Source organism: Parasteatoda tepidariorum, chromosome 6 (assembly GCF_982258835.1).
Source record: "Parasteatoda tepidariorum strain Cologne lab strain chromosome 6, Ptep-v5.0, whole genome shotgun sequence".
Lineage (NCBI taxonomy): Eukaryota > Metazoa > Arthropoda > Arachnida > Araneae > Theridiidae > Parasteatoda > Parasteatoda tepidariorum.
Window position 1 is genome coordinate 29,278,406 of NC_141760.1, and position 21,094 is coordinate 29,299,499.

Sequence of the window (21,094 nt, forward strand, 5' to 3'; positions counted from 1 at the left end):
TAAACTGTTGTTTTATAATTAAGTACACAAAAATTCTGATGCTACATAAGTTTTTAAAGATTTTATGAGTTTGCAACCATGAACAATTATTCCATGATTTTCACTGTCGAGATGCGTCTGGTGCCCTTAAGAAGGATTTCTTAGCAGTCCTTTCTTCAATTCTCTTGGTTCATTCTTGTAGTTTAATCATACTTTTTTTTCTTCCATTTATAATTCACTTTTAAATGGAGATGATGTTATTACTACAGTTTTCTTCTCTCTTTTATCATTTTTTCTGGGAGCGGTCCTTTTACTTGAGGTATTTGTACAACGCACTTTGGAAGGATGGAAAAGGGTATCTTAGGTCGATAACAAGAGAGTAATAATCCTAAAACTGCACACATCAGCCTGGTGTTCAATGTCTGGAAGTTCTTGCTGTTAAATCAGTGGTGGCAGACAATGCGAACAGGTGATCTGGGAAGACGTCAGGATTGTAAGGACTTATACAAGTTTTACTAAACCTTTTAATGGTAGTTTCTGCAACGGCTGCCCGTGAGTAGGCTGCGTTGAACAGTTTTGTTACCTCGTAAATTATAACGCACCTACCTGGATGGTTGAACAGCCACTTTCGAACTTCTTGTTCATAATACGCGCTCAGTGGAGGGACTCAGTCCAGGGATTGAAGGCAATGAGTTGTATGTGGGGGGAAGAGAATTTTCTTCCCTGTGTTAAAATTATGCTTAATATTGTTTTTCTCAGCTAACTCAAATGCTAGCATTCGTATGCCCGTTAGAATTATACCAAATAATCTCTATTCTAGAGCCAATACATGCTCACGCGTTTTTTCTTGTTCAGTATTGAATACTGTCTCTTATCTGTCCAACTTTTTCACTGCTGCCAATCCAGTGGTCAATGTATTTGCACGAGCCTTTTTTACCTTTCTTTCAATATAGTAATAATAATATAATAAAAGTATTAGGCCAACAAATAAATAGGCGGATAAAACGGGATATAAAAAAACACTATCCCGTTTTATCCAACTCATAAGTATCCCGTTTTGTCAGACTCAGACACTTTTCAAATCAAACATGGCTTCTGCCTAAACGTGAAAGAAAAATTATATTGACTAGACATGAGAATACTCGTTAATAAATGCTTCATCAAATGTAATACTCACCTGAATTGTAATCCTATATATATAGGCAGTACAATGTGAAAAACAACGCACGTAACTGTGGAAAGTGGCAAAAAAATAGAGTAAAAAAGTTCTGAGACCTACAACTTTCCATCAACCAGTGATCTCGAGACGGTACGCACTGAAAATGATATAATTACAGTCAAATAACAAGTTTCTGTCGTCGTCCGCTAGATAGTTGCAATAGTCTGGTCCCTAGGCGAGATATCCCGTTTTGTCCGACTATCCCGTTTTATCCAACTCTCCCCTACTCATAGAATGTTTCAGTCATTAATTCATTTTTATTAATTCATTTAAATTTAATTGTTTAAATAATATCTTTTAAAAAAAAGTAGCAAAAAATACATATTTATTAAGCTGATTAACTATATATTTATTATTTTAGTTGTTACTTAATTAATTATTTTATTAATTATTCTTTAAGTTCATCTATTTTTGTGATACGCTTAAGCTAGATGTATCAGGTCGAAAAACACAAACTAAAAATGTTTTTTTTTCTTCTCGGAATTCCATTCTCAAAGTTTATGTTTTCAGAGTTTACGTTTTCAGAGGTAAAATACTTTTACAATTTACAATATAATGTTTTTTCGAATAAGTAATTTCAAAAATTTTATTTTTAAATCTGTTTTTATTTTTTTTTAGAATTTGTTTTATATAGCTTATTCATTCTTTGAATACCTTAAAAAATAAAACAAACTCTACTATATGAATCTAATGGTAGTATATATTGTATGCATAAAAGTATAATTGTCATGGTTATCTTTTTTTACATACTCTGTCAAAATAAAAGAAAAATATATTGATCTAGATTTTTCCAGTAAAAGATAAAAAAAAAAAAAAGAAACTATTTTTACTCAAACGGGATAAAAAAAAGAAGCGATATTTTTATATTATAAAATATTATAAAAATAGGTTAAACAAGAACCTATTTTTACCGAGAGTAAAGAAGAAAAAAAGATTTTTACCGAGACAGAGTAAAAAAAAAAAATTAAAAAAATATGCAATTTTTATTTTGTTACTAATAATGGTAGCACTCATACTTTAAACTCATATTTAAAAAATATGACAAATATTAAATTGAAAATTTTCGTCTTTTTCTACAATTTAAATAAAATAGACATTTTTTATTAAAACTGCAAGTAAGTGTGCTGAAAAAAATTTAAAAAAAAGTTTTAATAAAAAATTCTGGAGGGAAAACCGAAATCTAAAAATATTGACCCTCTTGAAACATTCCTATCTGAAAACACTTTCTTCAAAATAATATTGTCAAATTTTTTATTTTTCATATTCCCGAAATTTCTAGTTTTATCGGTAATATTATTTAGAGTATAATTGTGGTTTATGAAAACCCACCTTACACACGTAAAATAAGCACGTGCTTGAAAAATCATACTGTTTGATAAGGCATGCATAACATTAAACTGTAGTTCTTTGCAACGTAAATTTTAAAATTAAAAAAAAAATAAATACATCCTCATTATAACTTCTGAAATCACACGTCACTGCAATTAATATCATCGTAGCGTTTTGTAATTCTATATCGGAAGACGAAAAAATCACGTTCCAACTTTCGAGAGCGTTAATAAGCTAATAAGGCAATGCCATAATTAGATGATTTGATTTTGTTCGAAAATAAGGTTGCATTTCTAGTTCAAGACAAAGAAAATTGTATAGGCTCCCATGAGTACAGAATCTAATTAATAAAGGTGATTGCGGCTAATTACCAAATCTAAAGAAAGTGAATCTTGCAAAAATTCTCACCCAATTTACAGTTTCACGCTCTTGAGTGTAAAAAGTCAAAAATTGGGTCTGGGAAGTTCTAGAAATTGTTAATTTATTATTTCGATATTCTGTAATTATGAGGTAGCTACTAGTCCAATTAATATTTTAAGTTAAAATAATGAATTATTTGTTTTATTTTTGTTTTAATTCGCATTGATTAACAAGCATTGCATCGTCTTATACTTTTTTGGCTGCCAGTTTATGTATTAAATAGTTCGAAGAAATTGAAGTGAAAAGATATAATTGATTATCTTCATTTGCTTAAAAAATAATAATGTGCAGTGGCTCAGGGAACACAGCGTTCGCCTCTCACTGAGGCGTCTCAGGTTCGAAGTCGAGCGGTGGCTGGTTGATACGAATTTTGCTTGCACCAGCTACAATACTAATGTGAAATGTCCTCAGTGGTAAATAGACAATAGGTTCATCTTACCGTCGGGCTAATCGTGGGAGGTTTTATCAGTTTTCCTTACCATGCAACGCAAATGCGGGTTAGTTCCATTAAACAATTCTTTCGCGAAGGCATCACGAAGTTTATTCCAATGCTTGATCCAGGAGGTTCCCAGTCTCCAGGGTTGTGTTCGAAAGTTCAAGGCTGCGGAGTTGAAAATTGATAGTTGTGAACTCAGAATAAAGTCGGTTGTTCAACACCGGTTATAAAATAAAATAAAAGGTGGAAAAAGTCGACATGTTTCTAATGCTCAGAAATAAGCGCCAATTCCCGGATCTAGCCAAGCATTTTTCACATTAATAATTTTTTAAGCAAATGAAGATTTATCTTATATAATGCTCTATATCGTAAAGGTAGTGGGTTCGAATCCCTCCGCATCCCTGCATGTATCTTCGTGCTATCCTTCTCTGGATTGCACTATCTGCTTTACGAAAGTTTACTAGCCGTATTCATGCAATTGAGCACACAAGTCTGCATGTGTGTGTACCAATAAATAAATAAGTCTTATTTTTCACTATTTGAGGGAGTTTTTGCAGTTGTAGTTCATTTATTTCGCACTAGAGCTGCACAATGGGCTATTGGCGACTGTCTGGGAAACATTCCTAAGGATGACCCGAAGACATGCCGTCACAATGTGGAGGGGATGGCACCCCTGCTTCACTAGCCCGACGACCTGCACGCAAAGTCGAGCACTTTACGGTAGAACAGTTTAACGAGGACCCATATCGCACATCCTCGGTCCCTACGGAGACTGATCCAAGTTTTCACCCACCCGCCCACTGACCGCAGCCAGTGATGTTTGAATTCGGTAATCTGCTGGGAACCGTGCCTTAATGATCAGTCCACTGCAGGGCATATGAGGGAGGGGTTCCTGACCAAGTGGTACCTCCCGCTAAACGCTGTGCGAAGCGCAGAGATAGTGGGTTAGAATCCCGCTGTTACCTTGGATGTATCTTTGTGCTGTTCTTCTCTGTATTGTGCTATCTGTTCTTCTACTTGACAAGAGCTTATAAATCTTGATTAAGCACACGAGCCTACAAATGTATGTTGCATCAATAGACAATAAACATTTGGAGCAGTTTTCAAACTTTGCCAAGCAGTTCTAATATGGCAAATCAGTAATATTTGCTTCTATTTTGATGAATTTTAAAGATTTATAACCAAAATTAGATTGCTGATATACAACAGCAAGTAAGCGCATCTATATATACAATAAATGAACGTTGCTATTTTCGCTAGTTATTTTATTTAGCCAAGTATTCAATGCCTTAAGAGCACGGTTTATTTCCCGTTAATTCTTCTTTCCGTAACTTGAATTAAAATTAATCGATTACTCAAGTGACTGAGCAAGAAAAACAGTATTGTTATTTAGTTTTATCTGCTTTATTCTATTTGTATTTTACATTTTATAATTTGTCCCGCAGTGGACTGATCGTTAAGACACGGTTTCCAGTGGATCACCGAAGTCAAACATCACTGCCCTCGGTCAGTGTGCGGGTGGGTGACCACTTGGATCAGTCTGCGTAGGGACCGAGAGGGTCCTCGTTAAACTGTTCTGCCTTAAAGTGCTCGACTTCGCGTGCAGGTCGTCGGGATACCGAAGCGGGGGTGCCATCCCCTCTGCAGAGGATCAAAATTGTGATGGCATGTCTTCGGATCATCCTCTGGAATGTTTCCCAGACCGTCGCCAATAGCCCATTGTGCAGCTCTATCTATATTAAGTCTATATCATTACTTTCTATATTATTACTTTGCTTTAAAAAAGGGATTCAATTTTAGTATTTTTATTAAAATTACTCCAGTTAGAATTTCGTTATTATTAACCGTTATTATTAACCATTATTATTAACCATTATTATTAACCATTATTATTAACCATTATTGCAGACATTGCAGACATTTCATGTGATAAATCTTACTTGAATCTCTTGGATAATCCTTACATCTTGCATTCGGCGTATCGTTGGGAAGTATTGGTCAATTAATAAGATATTTCCAAAGCATTTGTTCAATTTCTTGCTTGATCTGTCGAATTTTTTGTGGTATAGAACTATACTATCCAAAATGCCATTTGTTTCTCAATCGGTTTTTATTTATCAAGCGTTTTAGATATGCCTGAACTAACCGTGTTATTAACTAATTTGGTTAGACTATAAGAACTCAAAAATATTGGGTGCTAAAAACAGACATTTCAAATTCCTTATTATTATAATTATTATAATAATTCATTATTCATTATTATTATAATAATTGATCATTCATTATTATTATAATAATTCATCATTCATTATTATTATAATAATTCATCATTCATTATTATTATAATAATTCATTATTCATTATTATTATAATTATTAATTATTACAATTATTCATTATTATTATTATTATTATAATTCATTATTTATTATTATTATAATTATTAATTATTACAATTATTCAATATTATTATAATTGTTATAATAATTCCTTATTCATTATTATTATAATTATTAATTATTACAATTATTCATTATTATTATTATTATAATTCATTATTTATTATTATTATAATTATTAATTATTACAATTATTCAATATTATTATAATTGTTATAATAATTCCTTATTCATTATTATTATAATTATTAATTATTACAATTATTCATTATTATTATAATTATTCATTATTCATTATTATTATAATTATTCATTATTCATTATCATTATATTTGTATATTTATCGCAAAATCATTTCTCTGAAAAATTATGAAAGCATAAAAAATAAGTGTCTGAGTTGCATTCACTTTTGTTAGATTTTTGAATTAAAAAGTTATCAATACGTTGAATTTAAAAGAACACACAAAAATATTGCTCAATATTTTATTCTACAATATTTACAAAGCTAAGTTTGATACAGTTTTTGTATAGAAAATAAAATAAATGAAAAAAAAACTCCACAGAAGCTTCTGAAATTCAAATCAGCGAAAACATGAAAGCTGAAATGATTGTGCTCATTCATTTAAGCATCAGCTTGTAAGGAAAAATTCCGTGTAAAGAATTCCCAGAAAATGATCTAAAATTAAATTTAGGAAATGAAACTTGAAAAAAACTATTGGTTTGTCATATTATACCTAGAAAACTGATTTTTCTCTTTTTCTATGGTTTAAATTTAGTACCAAAATTGTCAAAAAATGACTCTACTAACTGAAAAACTGTGATTCTATTTAAAATAAAAACCTTTTGCAGAGAGAATATTTTGCTTTGGGAATATTATAACTGACGCTCTTTCAAATAGTTCAGTTGGAATTTTCTCATATGTAATAGAAAATACTGCTGACAGTTTTCGAGTCAGCAGCACCATCTGTAGACAAACTTTATAATTAATTTTAAATTTGGTGGCAAAAGCTAGTTTCCTAAACAGCAAACCATACATTTCTATATTCTTCCTTTTTTCTTTAACTTGCTTTTGAGATTGTCGGTTACTTTTCTTACACAGAGTAGGATGTCCACATCATTGGTTAAAGAAGTTGTAATAATAATAAACAAATAAATAATTAAAAATAAACAAATTTTATGTAACTAATATTTGTGATAACATTTTCTTTAAAAAGAAAATTTAATGCAATCTTATTTTTATTCTACTTTTAAAAAGTATTCCTAATTATTAATGCAATTTTAGTAAAATGCATCACTATCATATAAATCCTACTTTAATTAAATGGAGAGTTTATTTTGGCTTTTTAGTCAGACAAAAGGTTGGTTATTCTAAATATTCGTCAGTGTTCAGTTTGTTACTTGAGCAAATAATCGACGGAAAAAAAATTTCTGAAGAAAAACTATTCAATGCCAAATTTTAATTAACATTAAAAGAATTAGCCTAATTAAAAAATAATATTTTATATTCGGTTTTATTAATAAAATAAACGCTTTATTGGAAAACTAAAAAAATAAAAATGCTTAAATAATGTGCAATCAATGTAACAACCTTGAAAAATATATTGCTTATTTAATGAAAGTTATTTTTAAAAACTAATTTCAATCACCATTCTTATTTAAATTTATGTTTGATTACATCACGAACTATTTAATCTAATGCGATATCACTAGTAATTTGTATGCATATTTATTTAAATAAGAAAAAAATGCACACTAGACAATAATTTTTAATTTTTAAGATTATTTTTTTAAGATGCATTAAATATAATTCTACACTTTCAACCGACAAAATCCACCAAACATGTTAAATCAAATCAATGAATTTATTTCCTGCAAAATTACTCTAAACATAAAGTGATAAGAATCTCTAGTAAGCTCAGATCATTTTGAATGAAACGAAACAGCAAAAGAGTTTTAAAGATCTCTATCCTTAAAACTCCGTTTAGAACTAATAATTCTCCTTCAAGAGTTTTTAAATTTATGAAGGAAACTTTTTTTGAAAACCAAATTTTTGAAATTTATACTGTAGGAGTTACCGTAGACTGTATTCTATTTTCAGAATTATAATTCACTAATTTCATTAATTTTGTGTAAAATAGAAATAATTAAAAAAAATTTCAATTTCCTTTGAAAAATTTGCCTTTCTACTTACTATTGATAGTTCCCTAGCAGTATATATTTTTTAAAAATTCTTATTGGTTCAGATATAAAATCTGAATTACTTATCTTCTCTTTATATCCTTAAAAACGTATTTATATATAATGATTTTCTAATGAAATGAACATAATTTACTAAAAATGTTTTTGCTTTCAATTTTGCAAATCCTTCTAAGACATAAAGTTATGAAAATAATGTCTACAACAATATTTATATTTATGTACAAACGTTATTTCAATTATAAATTTATTTTAAAAGTAGAAGTTTTGACATTCTTATTTATTCCTACTTATTTGTTTTCAAAATGTATTAACCTGACTTGAGATAATCTGTCACAAATTTCTTTCTTTTTTTTTAACTGATTGCACTGAAAGTTTTCGAAGCATAATACCAGAATTGAAGCTAAACTTTTTTCTCAATTTTATATTGGTAATCACGTGATATCTGTTCTGGGGGTGGAAGTAAGATCCTGCCTTCCAGAGGACGGAGGAGGGGAGGAAGTAGCGATTGGGCGGAGCAAAGACGGCTGATAATGCTCCCGGATTTTTCTCCTCATTTCTGTTAGGTCTCCCGGATTCATGCCGGACACGGCCTGGATGGACGGACCTGATCGGTTGGTGGCTCCTGGACATGGAGATAAGTGACGCCCAAAACTGCAGGCACAAAGAGGAACTATAAAATACAAAGTAACCTCATTCATACATCAAATATTATTAAAAATTTAAAATAACAGAAATAAATAAGAATTAAAAACAACTGAAATTGATCCAACAATGAAACCAATGGAATTTAATACGAAAAAACTGAATTGAAAGCAACTAAAATTGAATTGAAAATAAAATTTGAAATGTTTAATTTCAAACACTAATTATAATTGAAAATATTTTAAGGAAAGAAGAAAATTTAAAACAAATTATAATAACGATTAAGATAATGCTTTACAATGTAAAATCAAATTACATAATTGCGTGAAAAAGCTTTTAATAACGTTTTGTATTGGAATAAATAACGTAAAATCACAAAACTTTAATCGATTTAAAAAATTTTTTCTTATACTGTTTTAATCCATAAATCGCGTGATTGACAAACATGTCAAACAAACAGATTTTATTCATTCTGAGATATCTTTCGATAAGTGAAAGTTAAAATCCTGATCTCGAAATTCAAATATAATCTCTAAAATAGCTATGTTTGAAATTTACTTTTTCTAAATTATGAAAAAAAATTTAACAAAAAAGTTAGAAATATAGATAAATTTTCAAATTTATGTATATTACATGCTAACCAATTGAAACTAGAAAAAAAAGTTTCTAATGAAAAAGAAAAATTATTTGAAAATAGCATTAGCTTTAAATAGCTTTAAAGAAAATCACTTGCTTCGAAGAAAATAAAAACTATAATCTTTTAAAAGTTTTTTAAGTAATACTTATGTTTTGAAGCTAAAAATTATGCGTATTTTTATAAATAGTGAAATGAATAAAAATGTTGTGAAAAAACTGAGTTCTGTAATTTAATCTCTGATACATTTCGATAACTAAAACTAAACTATGTTATACATTATACACTTATAATGGAATTATGCATATTTATGAATTAAATTATTATAAAATTATACATTTAATATAAATTATTGTAAAATTATACATTTAATATAAATTATTACAAAAATGTACATTTAATATAAATTATTATGAAATTATACATTTAGATAACTGTAAATATTTTGGTTTTTTAAGTTGATTTTTAAAAAGACTTTGACTCAAGCAAAATAAAATAAATCTTAAAATCCTTTTTCAATTGCAGTAAAAAGAAGAAACTAATTCTACTTTTGTCTCACCTAAAGTATAAATCGTTAGGCACATCACTTTCATAAGACGTGTACGGAAAAGTTTTCGGTGACGATAGAAGAACATTTTTCAGTTAAAGATAAGTTTCAGCAAAAAGTCCAAGTCTTGTAAGAGATCACGTTATAAAAAAGAAGGAGAAACTAATTTTCGCTTCTAACCCTGCACTTAAAATTTTCAAACATAAACCAATTGGTAGTCCAACTAGCTAGATGATGGCTGGATTCTTCTAACATAAATTTTGAAAACAATATGAAAATTGAACTGGTACTTATTGGCCACAAGGAGAACTCTACGGAAAAAGAATGTTCTAGAGAATTCGAAACCCACTCTTGGCTGTCATGCCAATGATGAATATTTAATTTTCGTTTGCAACTACTAGTATCGGTTGAAATAGATAAATATCTAGACTGCAATAGATAATACTTACCTTTGATAGGAAAAAATGCCGTTGATGAATTATTACCAGCAATAGGTAGAGGGGATGTCAAATGAGGTGATGTTGGAAAACAAAGAGGTGGAAAAGGAAACCTTGGTAGGTCATGTGCTGTTGAGGACAGTAAAGCTTCGATGCAGTGTTGGCGGTTGTTCGGTTGGCTAGAAAAATATAACAAATGAAAACTTGAGATACTGACATTAAGTTATATTCGTAATAAATTTACATAAAAGTTGTTTAGTCAAGGCAAAGTAATTAAAAATGTATAAATTCTTAACTGCCACACTGTAAAAAAAATCTCGAAACGTTTCTGAATATATGCATACGGTGCATGTAGTTTTATAAAACGTTTCTTAATATTTTAGAAATCTCTTGTGACTTTCTATCAGTGTTAACCATCCTCTATCAAAAGGTATCTATAGATAGGATAGAGTAAACATGTCTTATAAACTAGTGAATTGGAATTTAATAGTTTTAGTGGTAGCTACGCTGCATTACTTTTCCACCAGAATTTTATTTGTGATAGAATTCTATTAATGGACGCCTCTAGTTGAATCATCTCTGTTTTGGGAGAAGCCGGGAGAGTTGTATTAGGATCATGGTTGTAAGCGTGGTTACTGCATTTAGCAGTCGATTGTGTTCAGGCCCCCGTTGTGTGTGATCAAGATTGAGTAGCAACAGCGTGAGGAGGACAATGTCGCAGTCACAAACAAATATCAACCGTTTACAGTAAATTAAGCATGTTTCGAAGTGGAATGTGTTCAGATTACATTCACAAGTCACCCGTGTGGGGCTAGGCTTCCAACAAATGTTAACCATCATCTATCAAAAGGTACGTCCTGAAAAGAACTAACATGTCTTATATACTAGTGAGTTTGAATTTAATAGTTGTAGTGGTGGCTACACTACACTCTAAAACTAAATCGGCATCAATGTAATTCAGCTCCCTACTTCTGAAAATAAAAGAAATGTTTCTCAATTGATTTGAAACACGACATTAAATAAACTTTTCTGAGATTTACGGAAACATTTTTGTCGAGTCAAAATAAGTTCCTGAAATTTTTACTGTGTAAATATTTGATTGATTGCTAAAGAAGAAAGTAAAATTGTAAGTTTCTAGCACCGAATGTTTTATGTAACTGATAGAAAATTTCTGAAGAATCCATCGCAAGTTTCTTACGTTTTATTTTTATCATAAGTTGTGATTAACAAGAATGAGATTGAATTATTTTTCCAGGTACATTCTTCGTCCAATCACTTATTCGCAAAGCTAATCACTTTTTCATCGTGATTTTTTTACACTAACATTAACATTTACATTAACATTTACATTAACATTTACATTAACATTTACATTAACATTTACATTAACATTTACATTAACATTTACATTAACATTTACATTAACATTTTACATTAACATACATTACATTAACATTTTGCATTGAATAAAAAACACTTACGATCTGATAAATTCACTTTGGGTAAGTTTATTCATGAAAAATCCATGATTAATTCATTAAAATTCATGGAAAATAGATTGAGTTTATTAAATTTTGGCAAGTTGACGTGTCTATAAATTTTTTAGCAAGGATTTATTAAATCACGCTAATAGATAACTTAGCTTAAATGTAATTATGGTTGTATCAAATGTAACATATCAATTACCATATTTGGAATTAAAATATACAAAAATTACCATATACAGAAGTTTAAAATTTTTTGCAATTCACTAAGTTGTAATACTTGTACTTATTAAGTTGGAAAAAAAGACATAAGCGAATCGCAATTCAGCTGAATTTCGAGTGCAATATATATTTTGAAGTTCACAAAAGTAAGTAATTTTTTCTTGAACAAAAATTGAAACTTACCAATCTCTCAAAGTGGACCAAAGAGGTGGTGGTACAAGCCGAGTCGGTCTCAAATTTGGAAAGCAGTCTTTGTATAGATTTGCAGCAGATGGCGTAAATCCTACTTGCAATGAGGAACATAATTTCAAAGCTTCCGTTTCTTCTAGTTTACCACTCATTCGATTCACGGCATCAGTCTTGGATATTGGCTGCTCTTGCTGCGCGCCATTCAGAATAAGTTTTTTGTCATCTTGACATGCCTGTCAGAAAAATTTAAAAAATATGCTTGCAAAAATTCCATGACATTAAATGAACTTGGTTATTAAGTTTCTGCTTCAAATATTTGACTTTTGTGTTTTTTAAAAAAGGGAAAAAAACACAGAACTAAAATAGATATTTTATAAAACAAGTTTTGATTAAACTTGCAACGATATGAGAGGTAAAACTATATAAAGATAAGAACTCTGGTGATAATACGAAAAAATTCTTCAACTTCTCTGATTTCACCCTTTAAAAAAGACGTCATTTGTTCAATGGTACCCAATTGCTTCGGACAATGGATAAATATTTTCGAGTGGTAATCTTTTAATGTATGATTCTTGGTTTAGTAAATTCAACTTATAGGATTTGTACTCACCGTTACTTCTAAATAATTCAAAGCTTATGTGTCACGCGACTTTGTATAGTTAAGTCATGTTAAACCTCTTGAAAAGTTGATAAAATTTACCAAAAGTATGTTAGTTTGTAGTTCTCTGCCACTGTTTAAAATATTTTTTCGAATACGGAGCACTTTTATAAAACTAATTAAACTAATTTTCTAAAAGGATCTAATATTTACACTCCGTGCCTGAGCGTCTACGTTAATTAAATTGTGATTATTCTATAACTGAGACGTTTCCCGTTCTGAAATTTGAAAGAATAGTTGCATAAACACAAATTTGAGCTTAAATTTTAGTTTTTGCGTGCAACTTTTAAATGGAAGTGAAACGTTTGTGTGAAAGGAATGGATTAAAGGATAAAAGGTGTTTCTTCTAAACCCAACCTAAAGAAAAAAATTTTTTAGGGAAAGATAAAATTTATGCACAATTGTTAACCATTGTAAGTAAACAACCCCAAATATTAGTATTTTTAATGAAAGATAAGCATAAAATGTCAAATTTTAAAAAAATAACATATTTATGAAAAAAAAAAGTCTTTTATTTTCAGGTAACTCAACCATAATGCAAACTGTAGTAACACAAAGTAAGATAAAAATAGCAAATTTCGCAATCAGAGCAAATTTAATACTTTCAAAATAAAATAAAATTTAAAAAATAAAAGAGTTTTAGGTTGAGACAATGGTTCCCCAAAGGTCTTCAGTTGTGGAAGAATCTCTAAGGTTATGAGAATTAGAATTTTTCTTTAACGGTTTAGTGAATTTTCAAACCTGTTTTTGCATCGATAGCCAATCAATAATCCCTAATTTATGCATGGTTTCTTTTAGTAAAACTATTTTAAATAATGAAAAATAATGCAGTTAAAAATTTTTAATAACAATAGATGGAATAAGTCATCGAAAGAAATAGTGTTTATAAAAATTTTTGCCGGTATAGAGAATCGAAATTTTCAATTTAAAATAAAATAATCAAATTTCGTTCCAAAATAATCCTTCGCTTTTCGACTTCAATGCATGATGAATGTTTTCTGATTTGAAAAATTTTATCTCTCCTTATAATTGTGAGTGTTAGTTTTGTTATACCCTATAATTTCTATGTATATTTACATAATAATTTATGTTTATTAAAAGACAAAATTTATGCATACCTAAGTAGAACTAAATAATTCTATAATGAAACTCTCCGATACTTCTGCAAGTTTGACAATGGAAATTAAAATTACAGTTCTACTAGAAGTAGAATTACTAAAATTTTGTTCCATTTATTAATGTATTTAACGAAATTGTGATATATTTTAGATATCCTTATTTTTTTATGATTCAAGCTATAATGAAAGCTCATACTGAATAACAAATATATATATATATATATATATATATATATACAATATATATATATATACAATATATATATATATATATATATATATATATATATATATATATATATATATATATATATATATATATATATATATATATATATATATATATATATATATATATATATATATATATATATATATATATATATATATATATATATATATATATATATATATATATATATATATATATATATATATATATATATATATATATATATATATATATATATATATATATATATATATATATATATATATATATATATATATATATATATATATATATTACAAGACAACAATATAATTTGAACTCTCAACTCTCAACCAAATTTCAGCGCTCATATCAGTGCATTTTTCTATTTATTATTATTTTATACATATTTATTTTAACTAAACTTTTATTCAGTAAGGATTATAAAAAGCACATTCCGGATTCGTAATCTTTTTCAAAAAAGTATATGTAGGTCATTAGAAACCTTTAAATAATTCACGGCAACGAAAAATATCATTTTGAATATCCAACAACTCACCTCCTTATTTGCGTTCTCTTCACTTTGATCCGAACATCTCCATCCGCAGTCTCCTTCATCACATACTCCTGAGAGGTCTTTCTGTCCCTCTCCTCCACTATCCTCCGAATCAGAAGGACGGGGACTGATGAGGGTGGTATGAGTGTCCGATCCTGGGATGAGTTTATCGGCATCTTTCTCCATCTCCATCAGGGGACGGTGTTTCTCCTCCCTCTCTTTTCGAAGTCTCTCTGCTTTTCTCCACTTTGCTCGTCTGTTCTGAAACCACACCTATAGGATAAAATGATATGAATTGTATTGTACGCGCAATAAAACCATATTCACTTTTTATTTAGTCACTCTTTAAAGAAGCACATTTACAAAAAAAATTTGTACAATACGCAAGAACAGAGCAAGAATTACTATCCAAAGGAAAACGCTGAGAAAAGATTCAAAAGAGTGGGAAAAACTACAGCCATACATCCCGTATGGAATCTGTTGCTAATAATGGACTAGTCATGATTTTTCAGCAGAGCATCTAAACAGCATTGGCATCCTTCCAACAAGAGAATGTCGAATCTGCAGATCAGGTTAAATGACTTACTATCATGCCCAGGACTCGATAAAGAATCTCAGTGTACAGGCGATATTCTTAAGTTACACTGGGATGTCAGAAGAGTAATGAATTCTTTGTGGGGCTTTCGCGTCTTCATTTGTCGACACCTTTTACTGCAGTTCACTTTAATTTTGTTATCCGTAATTTTCACTGCTCTCGTTTATTGTTCACGTATTTTAATTGTTGCGTGTTCTTGTTGCTCATGCATTCATTTAACTCATATTCCAGCTGTTGTATAAGTTGCCTATAATATATGGATTGATTTCCAATAAGGAATACTTTTTATCTAATGATATGATTTTTTAAACGGTCATTTTTTTTCATTGATTTAAAAGGTCAAACTAAGGTAATTTATTTGTTACAAAAACTGGTACAATAACGTACTTTGTACATTTCGGAGAGGTGGGTTATAAATTGTCACACTTCTTTTCAACAATAAAATAGACCGCTAAAATTTTAATATTTTTTTTATCTCTAAAACAAGCGTTTTTGTTAAACACTGTAAGTTTTGAACAAATATAAAATAAAAGCATATTGCTTTATTTTGGACGTACATTACGGATTTAACTGGACTAAAATATCGGTACATGATTTTCCTGCCCCCAACAAATAAATTATAAGCAAACGCGCATCTTTCCTTAAAAAATAACAGTGGGTATTTTAAAAGACCTTAGAAGAAGAGAGTTAGAAAAGTAGAGTTTGCCGAGTTACATAAGAAACTGAATATTTATATTCAAGTTTCTAAATTAGTAACTAATTTCTCCGACATATGGCACTGCTAACTGAGAAAGACTGTGAAACAATGTTAAACAATGTAAAACAAATTGTTACAAAATGATCATTATTTTCAACAACAATGCTGTATAATCTGAGGACAAAATCAAGATACGCCCATGAAAATATGGCAGTTAGAATAGAGCTGACACGCAACAAAAAAAAGCCATTGTTCAATCCACCTCATGGCTATCTGGTGATAAATTTCGTAACTACTAATTTCAAAATCGTTTAAAAATAATTCGGTTTTTGTTTTCCTTTTTTTTTTGTTCTTTTTTGCAAGCTGCTATTTTTTATAATTTTTCTTTAAATGATTTTTCATATTGTTGGTTATTTTCAGGTTGGTTCGTTATTTAACAAGTTTGAACTTATAAGTGACTAAAATGAAACAGTCTACAGTTTGTAAAATAAAGTTTCATCATTTTAACCAGAGAATTGAGTTCTTATTAAATTTATTTTAAGTATTTTTATTTAAATGCTTTAGATTTGATATCATTTTTACTCAACATTAAATTCGTAATTGTGTCGTATAAAATTCAAAAGCTAAAACAATTGAGCTGCACTACATATTTTCTGCAAAGAAGTATCTCGGTAAGTTCTTACTAATTTTCTAATATTTTTCTTGAAGGAAGTTCGCACTCGTCTGTAAATGACTGGTAGTTTTTTTATTTTCTACTTATCGTTCTGTTTTAGAAAATTTTAAAGGAATGGAGTAAAACAATTTATTTTTATATTGAAAACTATTTAGAAATTTTCAAAGATCATTAATAAGCAATTAGAGATGTTAGTTTTTGTAATCAAAAGTGTTAGCAAATTTTGAAAAATCTTTAGCAGAACTATGCGAGATATTTATTTTCGTTTTCTAAAGCGTTAGAATATTTTAAAAAAATCACGATTAAAATCGTCAGACTTATTACTTTTAGTATCTTAAAAATCAAGTAAATTGTGAAAGATCGTGATTAAAATCTTTCAAAATATTTTTTTCTTTTTTAAAATGTTTAATTTTAAGGTCATAAGTAAAACATCAAAAAAATATTCATTTTTTACTTTTTTTCTAAATTTAACAAAAATATTTAAAAGAAATCTAAAGAAGAAAGTATTCCAAATAAAAGGCAATGATACATTTTGATATTTTCTTATAATATTAATCAGTATATTTTTTTACCGTAAAGTAATCATGAAATTACAATAGGAAAATAAAGTTTATAAACAGCCAAGTATAAATAAAAGTTCATGTTTCGAAAGTTCGCTTTTATAAGAAAATAAAAGTACGTACACGTATAGTCCTGATGTTTGATTAATGGTTAATCAAATTCTCTTTTTGAGAAATTGGTGCATAGTGGAACCATAATATTCGTACCTTGAATCATAATGATGCGCAAATTTTTTGAGACTTTAAAAAGCTGCAAATTTGAACCATATTTTCAAGTTAAACTTTATCATCATGCAATCAAGATCAGAAATTCAATAATATGGTTCAACCTAGACTTATATTAATTTTGCAGCAAATTTAAACGATATTATGGTTCATTAAACATCATATTATTTGGAAATCAATATTAAGAAGTATGATAGTATAGTTCAACCTGGATTCATATTAAAATTGAAGCCATTTTGAATATTATGGTTCAACTCAAATTACATTAAGGAGCAAGTATACTATGGTTCAACCTAGTTTGCAGCATATTTAAACTATATTATGGTTCAACGAAAATCATATTATTAAACAATCAAAATTAAGATGCACGGTAATATGGTTCAACCCAAGCTGAAGCAAAGGGGAACGATATTATGGATCAACTCAAATCATATTATTAAGCAATTAAAATTAAGAATTACAGAAATAGGGTTCAGCCTTCAATCATAGCAATGTCGCAGCAAATTTAAAGTTATTCTTGTTCAGCACGCTCAAACCTTTTTAACAGTTTAAGGATATAACTAGAGCAAAAACATTATTTGAGGCAAAATGTTCGAAATTGAGATAATTATAAATTTAGAATTCCTGTACTTTTAGCTTGCAAAAAATACTTTAGCTTCGTTCATTCTATTATATACCAAGTTACAGCAGTTTTTGTGCAAGGTGATAACAGTAAATAGACTAATGATCTAAATCTTTAAACGCGTTTTTCTCAAAATCAGATTTTTTCACATTTTATACCACCTTAAACATGATATCTCGTGCTGTCGTTTCTCAAACAATTGTTTACAATTTTTCATGAGTATATCAGTACAAAGCACACATGTTTTGAACTACAGACTATTTCATTTTTTATGCATGCTTTTTCACAAAAACAATGGCGGAAATATTTACAAATTTGCTTTTTTAGTTACATTGATCCCTAACTCAGTAATATATGCACTTTTAAGACAATAGTTCAAAACATAGCCTTCTAATAAAATCCTCAAAGGTTTATTTTGATAGGCAAAATAGAATTTTTTCTAACCGTGTTTAGCGTTTATGCAAAAAAATGCCCAATATTTACTTAAAAATTTCCACATGAAAAGAAAATAATAATGTTTTTTTGCTAGATCTATTTATAATAATGCTTTTGCTAATAATAATGTTTTTTGCTAGACCTAGTTTTTGCACATAATAAAACAAACTAGTTTTTAAAAACTTTATATTAAATTTACAAAAAAAATTGTCAAAACTAGTCTGAACCTTAAGTAAAAATAATTAATTACATTCTATCCTTGAGTGTAAAAAAAAAAGAATGCTTCTGTCCTCTCAAATAGATTTATTTATAAGTGAAAAGTGAAAAATTATCCCCTTGTACCATCCCTGAAGGAGGAGGGGAGGTAAAAATCATTGCACCCCCACCCACTCATTGCAGCGGCAACTTACTTTACTTGGATCCGGAAGTAGCGGAGGTATTAGGATGGATTGAATAGGATCAACACTGTGTATTTAACACCTTCCTTAGTACTAATCCGATGTACTCTCTCCTCCCTTCCCTACTTCACATTATCCCTTCCATAGCCGCAACAAAATCATTGCCGTAATTGTAGACGACGGCCGAAATTCGAAAACTCACCCATCTTTCGAAGAGGGGTTGATTCTAGAAACGAAAAAAGGTGTCTTTGGTTTTGTGTCAAAATAGAACGTATTTAAAAGAATAAAAAAAATTTAAATAAGAATTATTGCTGTTTTAGCGATTTTATTAATGAGTTATTTCAGGTTCAATATATATATATATATATATATATATATATATATATATATATAATATATATATATATATATATATATATATATATATATATATATATACATATATACATATATATATATATATATATATATATATATATATATATATATATATATATATATATATATATATATATATATATATATATATATATATATATATATATATATATATATATATATATATATATATATATATATATATATATATATATATATATATATATATATATATATATATATATATATATATATATATATATATATATATATATATATATATATATATATATGCGTTAAAACTTAATTTAAGTTCAGCATTTCATTTAACAGCTTTTTTTTACTTTCATTATGAGGAAGATTCAGTTATTTGCTATTATAAACTTATCTAAACTATTTCCATAATTTATAAAAACTTTTATTATAGCTTTGATAAAGCTTTGATTATTTTTGAGTTAAAATTTACAATAAATTTACAGCATAAAAACGAAAACAAAAAATAATTAATAAATAAAAATTTTATCTCATTCATTTATGCATTACAGTTAATTCTTTTAAAAGTATTAATGCAGTTCTTCAAAATTTTTAGGTTTATTTTTACCATTACAATTATCTCATAAAAGACATTTTTGTCTGTAAATTTTACGATTAAAATAATTCGGTATTTCTATTACCACAGTTTCAAAATTATTTGAAACAATACCAAAAATAAGAAGTTTTCTATGGTCACATTTCCCCAGTCTTTCAATTTTAATAAAATATAATATAAATATTATAATAACATGAACAGTATATTGAAAACACATAAATTGAAAAAAAATAATTATGTTTTTAAGTTATTTCGGTTTTATTGCTTTAGTATCTATGTCTTTATGTCTTTTTTTTTCTTCAGAAATTACTTTTTTCAGTTAACTATGCTCTGATATCTTTCATTATGATGCAAAGAATTGTTTGAATTATATTTTAAATATTTCGACAAAAAAATAAACATAGTATTAGATTAGGCAGAAAAATTTATTTTACGAACTTTTTCAACATAATACTCCCTAATAGATAGATAGATAGATAGATAGATACAGAGAAGGAGAGAGAGATATTTTTTTTCAAATTTTTCACAAAATTGTTTAGACTTCACTGCTTCGCTCTGTATATCTTTATATATCAATTAAACTTTTCTTTTAAAGAATGAATAATATTCTTATATTTCTTTTGAATACGATACATTATTTTTCAAAAGCAAATAAATAAATAAATAAATAAAGTGTTAAATGGATATGATACTCGCTGTAAAATGCAAATACGATTAGCAATATTAGCATCAATTCAAACCTATTTTAACTTAATCAGTAACCCAATTATCTTAGTTGCTTTATTTCGTCCTTTAAAATTTGCTATCTAATTCATATAATTGTAAGTCAATTTATTTTAATAAAATTTTCTTCGAAATTCATATAAAATTTTTTCATAAAAAAGAATTTATAATTCTTTAAATATACTAAATGAAATGAAATCAAGTTAAGTATTTAAACGTTTCTTTTTCTTTTCTTTTTTTCAAAATGAAAAATAATATCCATATTGAGATCACTAATATTTTCTAACTTAATTATTAACGCAATTATCTCGTAAAATAAGTACCTATTTAAGTTATCTTCGTATTTATAAATGAATAATTTCAGTTTAATGGCTTTTATATGCATCTCATTATATTTCGAGCAATTCAATTAAATTTCCTGGAAATTTATTTCATTTCTTAGAAGAAACAAGCAAAAAAGTTGATTTAATTATTTTAAATGTGCAAAGTAAACAGAATAAAAATAAAACACCCAAATAGCT

At 28.0% G+C, this 21,094-nt stretch overlaps 1 protein-coding gene across 3 annotated transcripts in view; it reads right to left on the reverse strand.

Moving 5' to 3' along the window:
- Window positions 1-6,250: 6,250 nt before the first annotated feature.
- Window positions 6,251-21,094, reverse strand: part of LOC107451767 (uncharacterized) — a 34,942-nt gene continuing 20,098 nt past the window's right edge. Inside the window, exons 1-5 of one of the 3 annotated variants that reach the window (XM_087165583.1) lie at window positions 15,042-15,154; window positions 14,682-14,951; window positions 12,130-12,368; window positions 10,253-10,419; window positions 6,251-8,650 (exon numbers count right to left, since the gene is read on the reverse strand). In XM_087165583.1, coding sequence (XP_087021709.1) covers window positions 8,412-8,650; window positions 10,253-10,419; window positions 12,130-12,368; window positions 14,682-14,951; window positions 15,042-15,143 — 1,017 coding nt within the window. In that variant the 5' untranslated portion in view covers window positions 15,144-15,154 and the 3' untranslated portion in view covers window positions 6,251-8,411. Of the gene's footprint in view, window positions 8,651-10,252; window positions 10,420-12,129; window positions 12,369-14,681; window positions 14,952-15,041; window positions 15,155-21,094 lie in introns of those variants that run through there. The other 2 variants (XM_087165584.1, XM_087165582.1) reach the window with 2 other exon arrangements.